Source organism: Hydra vulgaris, chromosome 11 (genome assembly GCF_038396675.1).
Source record: "Hydra vulgaris chromosome 11, alternate assembly HydraT2T_AEP".
Taxonomy (NCBI): Eukaryota; Metazoa; Cnidaria; class Hydrozoa; order Anthoathecata; family Hydridae; genus Hydra; species Hydra vulgaris.
Genome location: NC_088930.1, coordinates 28,863,197 through 28,875,000, shown reverse-complemented (window position 1 = coordinate 28,875,000; position 11,804 = coordinate 28,863,197). Strand labels below are relative to the sequence as shown.

General features: G+C 24.9%; 2 protein-coding genes across 2 annotated transcripts in view; both read right to left on the bottom strand.

Annotated features, from left to right (window-relative positions):
• The window catches only part of LOC100213532 (protein yippee-like 5), a 45,363-nt gene extending 45,326 nt beyond the window's left edge, over positions 1 to 37 (bottom strand). The window contains exon 1 of the mRNA XM_065810698.1: positions 1 to 37. This exon is cut by the window's left edge and continues 123 nt beyond it. The gene's annotated coding sequence lies outside the window, so the exon portion shown is untranslated.
• A 2,921-nt stretch (positions 38 to 2,958) lies between these two features.
• Positions 2,959 to 11,804, bottom strand: part of LOC100203958 (chondroitin sulfate glucuronyltransferase) — a 43,935-nt gene continuing 35,089 nt past the window's right edge. Inside the window, exon 8 of the mRNA XM_065810695.1 lies at positions 2,959 to 3,591. Coding sequence (XP_065666767.1) covers positions 3,190 to 3,591 — 402 coding nt within the window. The 3' untranslated portion in view covers positions 2,959 to 3,189. The remainder of the gene's footprint in view (positions 3,592 to 11,804) is intronic.

The following is an 11,804-nucleotide window of genomic DNA, read 5'->3' as shown; positions in this document are numbered from 1 at the left end:
ATTAATTCTAAATAAATGTTTTATCATCTATAATAAACATCCTAGTTCATCATTATCAGTTTTATAAAATAACATTTCAAAAGAGATTTTTAATGTGTAGATATTTCATGAGAATAAATAGTAACCAAAAAAGTAATAATTTAATAAATACAAGTTATCTAATTATTTAACATTTAATTACACTGACATACAAAAAAAATTTTTTTTTTTACTTTCTTTGGTGGATGAATGTTTTTCTTCTTAATTTTAACATGCCAATTTCAAATATGTGATCTATTTGCTTGTACCACATCAAAATTTCAAGAAAACTTGAATTGAAATACTGACCACTTTAATAAATTAATATACTGATATTTCATATTATTATCAATAAAAATATTTAAAAAATTCTACCAAGACTTTAATTGTTTAAAATTTTATTAAAAAAAAGTAATAAAAAGTTTTGTCTTTGCTCATAAACAATTTGATTCAAAACAATTATCAAGTTTATTAAGTAGGTTTAAATTTCTTGTATATTTCCGATGGTATTTTATTTCTGTTGGAGCAACCAGCAGTAGTCAGTTAGCATGGCACTACTCTATTGACTTGGTATCGTGATTCCATCAAAACAATTTCCTGATGGAAACGCTCTCCATGCTCATCAAAAACCTTGTCAAGATATTCTGGAAAAAAGTCGATATGGGAATCAAGAGGATGAATTTTAAGAGACATCTTACATCCCATGTTCTGGAAGGCATCTATGCACTGTTTAACCACTTCTATGTAATTGCTAAATATACAATTTCCCAAAAAGTTGACAACAATGGATTTAAAAGCTAGCCATGCCTCAAGATTTTTTCCACTTAGTAGATCTTGAAAATGTTGATCACTTATTACTTTTCTAATCTGAGGGCCGACAAAAATTCCTTTCTTTATTTTGGTATCACTTATTTGTGGAAACGTGAAACGAAGATATGGAAAGGCATCACTCATCTTATTCAAAGCTTTTACAAAAATTTTTGTCAGACCCAACTTGATGTATAAAGGTGGTAACATGATATCTTATTTTAAAACCATTGGTTCATGCAAAACATTTTTTTGACAGGGTTCCATATGATCCCTAATAGGCCAAATCTTTTTTTTATAGCGTGCATCTCTATCTTGGCTATTCCATTCACAGAGAAAGCAGCAGAATTTTGTGTATCTGAGTAGACTCATGAGAATTGCAATGACTTTTAAATCTCCACACACTCTTCATTTGTAATCACTATGTTTTATTTTTATTAAAACATTACTGATGTTGTCATAAGTCTCTTTCAACTGTGTGGAGTATGTAACTGGAATGGATGGCAACACATTGCCGTAATGTAGCAGCACAAACTTTAGGCTAGTTTTTGATGCATTGATGAAGAGTCGCGGGTTTTTGACATTTTGACAGTTTTTGATGAGATAGTCAATTACAGTAGCAGATATTATCATCTGATGTAAAGTACTGCATAAGCTCCTTGTGTCTGAAGTGAAACTTACATATTTGAACATCAGATGCTAACAAATTCCACATTTTCAGTCAGGATCCAAGAAGCACTGCCTGTCCTTTTGTCAAAGAGAGATCACATATAAGATCTGGAACTCTGCATTATTTATTAAATGAATTACATTGCTTTCAGAAATGTAGTCATCATCAGAATCGTTAATATTTTCTGGACTATCTTGATTGTCATTATCACTCTGAGAAGAATCATTTGAGTAAAAAGATTATGAACCTGGGATAATTGGAACTGGACAGTTACGGGGTTATGAAGCACTGGCTTAGATACAAATTGAATGTTGGGATATAATTCTGATTTAAGTTTTAAATGAAAATCCTTTAATTACTGTCATGCAAAAGTAATAATCAGTGGCATAATTTGTTGGTTCACGCCATATCATTGGAATACCAAAGGGCATTGACTTGTGGTTTGGTGAGTTTTGCAACCACCCTGCTAAAATATTTGCACAAATGGAGCAAAAGTTTTCACTGTTTCTACGCATCATCAACTTTGGAGTTGAAATTAAGTTCATAAGCTTTTTTTAATAAAAGAGTCATCGTTTTTCGGTGGTCAACATCAGTAAAAAATCCAAAAACATAGCAAAACAAATCAGAAGAATTCAAACATTTTCAAGTAGCCATATCAATAATATTTACTATGAAAACAAAGTATGAAAAAAGATCAATAAAATTATGGCATAGAATATACTATAGATAAAGACTTATTTTGAAAAAATGTTTAAGAGCCGGGTTTTTTTTGCAACGTGATGTGATAGGGTAAAACAGTTTTCAGATTTGAAATCAGCGTAAAAAACTTATATAAATACACTTATTGTTGTATGGGAAAGGAAAATTGTGTATGTCAGTGTTATTAATTTAAAAAAGTAAAAATTAATTCTAGAAATAACGGTGGGAAAATAAAATAATTTCTTATAAAAATAACAAATCAAATCATGCTTATTGTTATTTCTTATCAATATAGCATTACCTATACAAATACAAATTTGTAAAATAACTTTTTTGTCAAACATTGACTAATTCCATTTTATGTGTGTATATACATATGCAAGTGTGTGTGTGTATATATATATATATATATATATATATATATATATATATATATATATATATATATATATATATATATATATATATATATATATATATATATATAGTACTTGTATGTGTATTTACACACATACAATACACCAATATAAACATAAAAATATAAATAACACCTAAAAATATAAAATTCAGCACCAAAATGGACAAATTTTATTAATAAAACTTGCACAAGAGTTTACTTATAAATGATATTTTCAAATATCTTTTTTTTTATTTTAATTTATAAATTCATATTCTAAGACATAATTTTAAACCCAAAACCAATATTTTTATACTTTACTTCAATTTAACACCACGACTACATATATATAATTGAAGATCACAAATTTACAAGGTAGATTATTTCAAATTTATAAGTGTAACTCTTGTGTACAAAACATCATGCAACATTAATTGTACATTTCCTTACTAATAAATTTATAAATTACATTTTAATAAATAGTCTTAATAAAAATATTAAAAAATAATCCTACATTCAAAAATTAATATTAAATTTTTGATTTTCTTTTAAGAATTTAAACTCATAATTCAAACTATAAATAGTAATTTCTTTAATATTAATTTGATCTTTCTTTCTGAAAAATTATTTGAGCTAATTGATTACGAAAACCAGTCCTTGGACCAAATTCACTTATGCATTTAGAATATTGAGTAGTTTCAGAAGCATTACAGGTAACTGAAGTATAGCGCCGTCTAAGATCAGAATCTATTGCTCGAAAAACTGATAAACGAGACTTTTTAAAAACTTCCAGTAAACTACTAACAGGCTGATTTTCATCAAGAAAATCATTGAGAAGCATTCGAATATCTTTGTAATCTTTATTGTTGAAGCAAGCAATATCATCTGTGGATTGATCCCAATACCCATTGTTACGATGAATGTCAACAAAAGCTGGTTGATGTTTAGTTTTGTAAACTAAGATTGGATTATATTCAGCAAATGGGATGGGAAAAAAAACCTAAAAAAAAATACATTTACATAAGAATATATAAATTTTACTGCATTCAAAAAAAAAGCTTTATTGATCACATAATCTCATCTTTTTATATTCATAATAATATCTAATATTATACATTTTCAATGTGTGTGTGTTTGTGTGTGAATATTTGTGTGCTTGAACATGTGTGTGAATAACATTAAAAATACATTTAGGTGAGCTTTCTAAATAAATCTAGATTGCGCCTGCCAAATTTAAAACCTCAGTGTTTGTACCAAAACCTTCTCAGATGGCTGTTGAAGTATGGTGTAATCAGTAAAGATTCGTGCACAGCATTTGTTTATTCTTGTTAATTTAGATCTCTGTCCAAAATATATTTTGTTGTTTTAGTTTTTAAAATGCTGACTTTAATCCTGACAGTTTCAAATATTTTAAATAGTCCCTTAGTTAAGTCCCAATATATTAAATAGTACCCAAGTTAAATCTTAGTAATTTAAACAGTACCCAATTTAAATCTCACTTTTTCATTAACAATTCCTTCTAACATTCTCATAGAGTTTATATATTTTTCAGACTGACATATATTTTAGTTTTTCTAATAATATTGTAATTTTTTTTAGTTCATAAAGATTTTTTTAGTTTGTAAAAATTTTTTGAATTTTTGAACATTTCTATTAACCTAATTTTAATTTATAAAGGATTACTGAATTTATTTATCGTTTTTACTGCTAACTAAATTAAATACTTTACAGCATTTAGAATTTGTCTTAAAACTTCTTAAAACAGAAAAAAGAGTTCAATAATTATTTTCTTGGTAAAAAAATATATATTAAAAATGTATTGAACAGTTTAAAGTTGAATATCCAACCATTTTTTTTTTTTTTAAATTTTTATTTTGAACAAACTAAATAATAAATTAACTCAAAAAAACTGATTATAATTTTAAAAAAACCAGTATAGGAATTCTTCTTTATACCAAGAAAGCTAATTTTACGAAACTGTTTTTAAAATGACAACAACACAGTGGGTGGCCACACTATTTTATTGACAACACAGTGGGTGGCCACACTATTACAGTTTAATTTTTTACTAAACCTGCAGTTAAATAATTTTAAATAAATAAATTTATTTCTACTCCTTATTGACTTTTTTTTGTTGTAATAGTGACAGTTTACTATAGATTTTTTTTGTCGTCATAAAAATTATAAATAATCGTGGCAACAAATATTAGCTAGAAATATTATTTTAAAAAATTAAATACTTAAGCTAGAATATACTTTTGAGTTGCAAAAGTCAGTGTAAAAATTAATTTTGTCAACTGTTCAGTGTTTTTATGACTATGCCTTATGAATTTATATTTAGCAGCAATTTTAAATAAAAACACTTAATTTTTGGTGAGAAATGACAAAAAACTAAAGATAAACCGTAAAAAGACTATTAGAAAATTATTTTATTAAAACATTCAATTCACTCCAAAAGTAAACAAATTTAGTTAATGTTTCTTACAATTATGTTAGATATAATTGCTATTTATAAATGAAATGAATTCAGATAAATCTAAAAATAAAGAAAATTTAATTTTTATCAAGTTAACCTTTTTATTGAAATATTTAGTAACAGAAAACAATTTTGTTGATTGTTAACAAAAAAAATTTTGTATTTGAAGTTATTAAAAACGTAAAAAAAAACAAAAACCATAAAAGAAATATTTATAATAAAACATCTTTTATTCATCATCTTGCTAGCACAAGAATTTTTATTTCAACATTTGTTGTGAAGAGAAAAAAAATTTGTTTATATTAAATATGAATAAATTATATGACAAATATATATATATATATATATATATTTTTTTAAGTAAAATTTTATAAAAGTCATATTTTAACCTATTGACTAATTACATTAATTTCTATTTTTGTTGCTAATTATGTAATAAATATAAATATAATTCTTTCATTTAAAAGTTATACATTCAAGTTTATTTTTTTCAAGAAACTTAAAATAATAAATCATTCATATACAACTACTAATTTTTTTTGAAAATAATGAAAATGAAAATAAATATAACTAGAAATAAAAATAATTTCTGGTGCTGGTTGAAAAAGAGATGCAGTTTAAATATGGTTTGAAGAAATACCAGAAAAGTTTGGGAAAAAAGCTAAATGCATAGGCTATGTAAATACAAGGTTTTGTAGCTCAAATGAAAAACCACAAAAGTGCTGGTAAAAGTAAAATGATGTCAATCAAAATGTCAAGAATGATGTCATTCAAATTTTGAATGATGTTAAAATGAATTGAATGATGTCAAAATGAAATGAATGATGTCAAAATTTGAATGATGTCAAAATGTCAAGAATGATGTCAATCAAAATTTGAATGATGTCAATCAAAATGTCAAGAATGATGATAAGAATATTAACGTCAAGAAACTGTTGATAATGGCAACAGGCATCTAGTTTCTTTAGAGAAAACTGAATCTGGTCAACCTTCTGGGTTTTAACCTTTTAGGATGTCAACCATCCAGAGTTTATCAAAATGATATATTTCTTACGCCCAGGATATAACCATCCTAATAGAGGTTAATGTGCAACAGTAACAACAATAAAATCTATGTTGATGATAGAATTAATACATTTGACCATTCATTCTGAGTATTCGTTGATACATAGATCCTTACCTTTTTAAAAACTGTATGGATCCATAAAATATATAATTAATACTAATTACTTAATAGGTATTTAATAAATCAAAAAATATCTTGTGCCTTTATCAATTCTTTTATATCTTTTCTTGTAACTAAAATATACAATTAAAGAATAATTTTTACAGAAGCCTTAGATTTAATGATCTAAGTTAAGCAATCTTATTATCCATGCCACTTGCTTTTACGACTAAAAAAGTGTAAAAAATGTTTTTTTCTTATAAAAGTCTTTATGCGTGTAAAAAAATAGAATAATGTTGTACATATGTTTTACATATTCAATCACAAGAAACATGCATAGAAGCAAACATTGTTTGAACTTATTTTTGTTATATTTGATTCAGCTAATCTGTGGTGCTTGAACTAGACTAAAAACTAGACAATGAAAGTCCACAGAGAAATATTGAAATTTCTATTGAAAAAACTTTTTATATAAAGGAGGATAAGTAATAAAAACAAAAAAAAAATGAACAGATGTTTAGAATAAACAGATTTATATTAAGAGGAAAAAGCTTATACATCATACCCCACAATTTACACCTCCTCCATACTGCAGTAAAAAAGGACTAGAAACAGCTAAAACCCTAGCTTCACTTAAATTTTACTTGCTTTTACGTATTAAATTGTACTTGCTTTTCCTTTTTGCTTTTACGTATTAAATTGTATGTTGCTTTTACAATTAAAAAAGTGTAAATAATGTTTTTCTTATAGTTTTCACATTTTCAATTATAAGAAATACTTGCTTAGAAGCAAACAATATTGAACTTATTGCATTCAATATTTGACTTATTTTGCGATTTTAACTTAACTTTAAACTTAATTAACATTATCACAAAAGAACTAAAATGTTGTTTTTTAAAAAAAAAACATTTTAGTTCTTTTGTGATTTTGTGATTTTTTTTTCCTTTTTAAAAGGAAATAATATTGAGCATAAAAAACATATGTGAGCTTCACTTACACCGAGCAACAAAATAATATTTTTTTTTGTATCTTTAGCAATTTTATTCAAATTATACTAATTTTGGGCTGAGAAAAAAGAAAATTACAACGAATATTTTTAAATAGCTCCAGCTTCTGAGATATACAATAATAATAAATTTTTATTTCAGATAACTTGCAACAGAGAAATATGACATATAATTTACATATTCTAATAATACTCAAAGTACTTTTGGTTTTTTTATTACAGAAATATTCTGAAAGTTTTAAACAATGAAATTTAATCATCAAGCTGATAGGTATAAAGATGACTATGGGGTATCATATATATTTTTGCTTTCCTTTTGTAGACTAGTTCTGGAGCATCCCTACACACAAACCAACAATAATCTGCAAGCATAGCCTCATTCCAACAATCTTGATATCTTTGTTACAATACAGAAATAACTTGGTGAAACCTTTCCCATGTTCATCACTGCTGAACATCCATGTTCATAACTTTTAATGCGTCAAGTTTTCTTTTGCATTTATCTTACATTTTTTGATTAATTTTAATTATGTTGCATACAATTGCACAAAAAGATGTAAAACTGGCACAGATATATCATCTCACGAATAAGAGTTTGTATTCATAACGATAGTAATAAATAAATAGTTTTTGACTTTATTAGAATATATCCCATAAAAATATATTCCATATATCTTTAATAGAGGGAGTTTTCCTAAAAAAATTTAAATAAAATCCTATTTCTAGTTTGTTTTTCTAGTTTTTTTGCCACAAAGTGTCATCACATACTCAAAAAAATTGTGGCTTTGACGATTTGCGTGTCTATCATTTTTAATGGTCTAAGAAGCAGATGACGTATTTTTAGCAATCAGAAATTATCAAAAGATAGGCAAATCTAAAGCTGAAGTTTCAAATTTTCCACTTGGGTAAGACAATATATTTCGTGTTTTTTCAATCTTGTCAGTTTTTTAAAATATAATAACATACATACAAAAAATCAAAACAAAACAGCTTGAGCAAAAAAGCAACGCTAAATTTCACTAATAAGCAAAACAATAAAGATCTAGAGTTTTTCCTTGCAGAGCCTTAAGTTATATAAAAAATAAAAATAGTAGTGCTTAAGATCTCCAACTACTATTTTTTAAAAGAATTTAGCAGCGCAAATTTATGGACAATTCCTTATATAACGTTTTATTTAGAATCATATGTAATATGTAATATCATATGTAATATGATTCTAAATAAAACGTTATATAAGGAATTGTCCATAAATTTGCGCCGCTAAATTCATTTAAAAAATAGTAGTTGGAGATCTTAAGCACTACTATTTTTATTTTTTATATAACTTAAGGCTCTGCAAGGGAAAACTCTAGATCTTTATTGTTTTGCTTATTAGTGAAATTTAGCGTTGCATAATTTATGGACGATCCCTAAGTGGATTTTTTACATTTTATAAACAATATATATATAAACAAATAACATATTTGTTTATATATGTATTGTTTATACAGGGATGGTTAAGCGCTAAACCTGCCTATACAATAAAATTTAAAAAAAAATTAGTTTATATGGTTTATATATTTCTTTGCAAACACCAATACACTATACTTAAAATTTTTAAGTGCACTGATTACTTTTAATTACTTTTAATTTTTTTGTTTAGTGGCTTTTGTTAAGAGCTTATTATCTCATTTTAACACATTTGTTGTATCATCCATTTTTCAAAACACCTTAAGGTAAAAAAAACCAATTTTGACTTTTTTACAAAAATGAGCTAGTTTACAAACATTATTGAAACCTATTTTTTAGTTCTGAAAAAATTCATAAAAATTGTTAATTTAAAAAAGCGTTTTACAAAGAGTTTCTCCTAATCTTTTTTAATTGTATTTTTCTCGAAATACATAAAAGCATATTAAGGCATTTTGAAAAACGGCTGCAGCATATACTTATAGTGAAATAAACTTATAATTTACAAAAGAAAGTTTTAAAGTTCTTTCTTTCTTTTTACGGGGTTTTTTTTTTTTTTTGCCTTCACAGCAGCACCTTCTGGAGTAGCAGGACTGTCTTATTATATTTTTCTTTATTAAGTTTTAGACAACTTTTTTTCAGGCCATCTGCAGCTTATTAGGATTAATTACCTGAGCACATTAATAGCATAAGTATCTCAATCATGACACATACACAACATATTATTTCTCCAGGTGTTTTGATGTTTTTAGAAATTTTAGCTTTTTTATCAGTTGCAATGGCTGCCAAGGGTTCCATGTCAAACACACTCGAAGGGGCACTAACACTACTATTAAGTTTCGGCAATAATATATAGAGTAATTTATTAAATTAAAACTTTATTAATAACTTCTATTCCAGGTTTAATCACATTCTATTTATTAATGACTATTATATACAAAATTCAAAAACATCAAATCAAATTCAAAACATTTGAATATTAAATTTCTTTTATGTCAAATATAATTTAACAAACTAAATATTTTTACTGATATCTTCATATTGGTCAAGCTTATAATAAAGTATATTTATTAAGAAAGTTGTAGCTAAACGAAACTAAAAATTAGAACTATAACAGAAAAATTTAAAATATAATTCTCTTCAGAGTCCGAGGTAATGGAATTCTACTGTTTATTATAATTGGTTAAATTTATTTATTGAAACTTTGGAAAGTCTGCTCACAAACAACGAAAAAAAAAATGTAACGCCACTAGTTTCATGCCTTCATGACCTGGTTTTTACTGGTTGTAACAAACACATTTCTACAAATATTAGGCTTGGCCAGGAAGGCGTGGGATTTCAAGTCTTTATATGACCACGCAAACAATATTTTGTTTCGATGATTTAACCACGGTTTTAAACAAATGCGCTGAAATAATTAGTTTTTAATTACTTTGAAAATAAATAATTTTGACACGTTTATCTTTACTAATGTTTTTTTTATTCGCAAAACGCTTTTAGATAAAGTAGCTAATGATTTTAATTAAAGTATCATTGAAAGTTGTATAATTTTTTATTTATATTATTTAATTACATAAGATTTTTTTATAAGAAAAACAAAAGTAAAAATTAAAAAAAAAAAATTTATGAGCGATGACTTTAAATAGCGAAGGTCTCTTTAATAAACTTTATATTAGAATCATTAAAGTTTTTGCTGAGAAGAAAAAAAAAGACTTTTTTGAAAGCCGTTTGAATTAAATAACTTTGATGTTTACTTTTGTTTTTATATTATTGAAACGCATTTAAATAAAGTAACAAATCACTGCTAATGATTTTTTATAAACACATTAATGAATAATATATTTTTTTTTATATTTATTTAAGTATTTATTTTTTATTATAAATGTTTTTAAATAAAAAAAAATTATATCAATTTTTTAAATAAATGATTTAATTATTTTTACTTTTTTTACTTTTTGTGTGAAGAATTGCTAAGAATCTTTTTTTAAACTTTTAAATGTACGCGTTTATTAAACAATTGTCAGTTGTAAGTTGTTACTTTATTTAAAAAGGGTTTTGCATAATATGAAATTATTAAAACATTAGTAAAGATAAACGATTCTAAGTTATTTATTCCAAACGTAATTTAGATAATCTTATCGTTATAGTTTATTATTTATTTCAGTTAAGTTTTAATTTTATTTTTGCTATTTTAATTTCAGTTAAGTTATTTTTATTTTGTTTTTCGCTATTTTTTTTACGAAAATTTATTTGCTTCTTTAACGATAAGTTTTTTTTAAGTTTCTTTATAGTTGAGTTAAGATTTTTATAGCATGTTTTTAAAACGCATACAAATTTTTAAAACTTATTAACAGCCGTGGTCAAGTTAAGTAAAATCAAATATTATTTGCGTGGTCATATTATGACGTGAAATCGCACGCCTTCCTGGCCAAGCCTGAAATGTACGTCAATATATAGCTATTTATATATTATATTTGTATAAGTGTGTATATATATATATATATATATACATATATATATACATATATATATACATACATACATATACACATATATACACACTCACATATATACATATATATATATATATATATATATATATATATATATATATATATATATATATATATATATATATATATATACTTATACAAATATAATATATAAATAACTAATATACTAACATATATTTGTAGAAATACGTTTAAAAATGATCCCATGGGGACCAATTTCCAACACTGAATATTGCTCTAGAAGACTTGACGCATAATCACCCTTCTTAATAGCTTGTTTCAGTTTTAAGAGCAAGAAATATTGCGCTGGATGATTTTTCATACATATATATATATATATATATATATATATATATATATATATATATATATATATATATATATATATATATATATATATATATATATATATATATATATATATATATATATATATATATATATATATATATATATATATATATATATATATATATATATAAGATCATCAGTTTGACATCATATTGAAATAGGAAGCTGCTGGGAGCTTCAGTACATACATCAACTGACTATCTTGATAGAACTTACAAGGGAGTGTCATTTCATCAAACAAATATTTGGGTTGGGG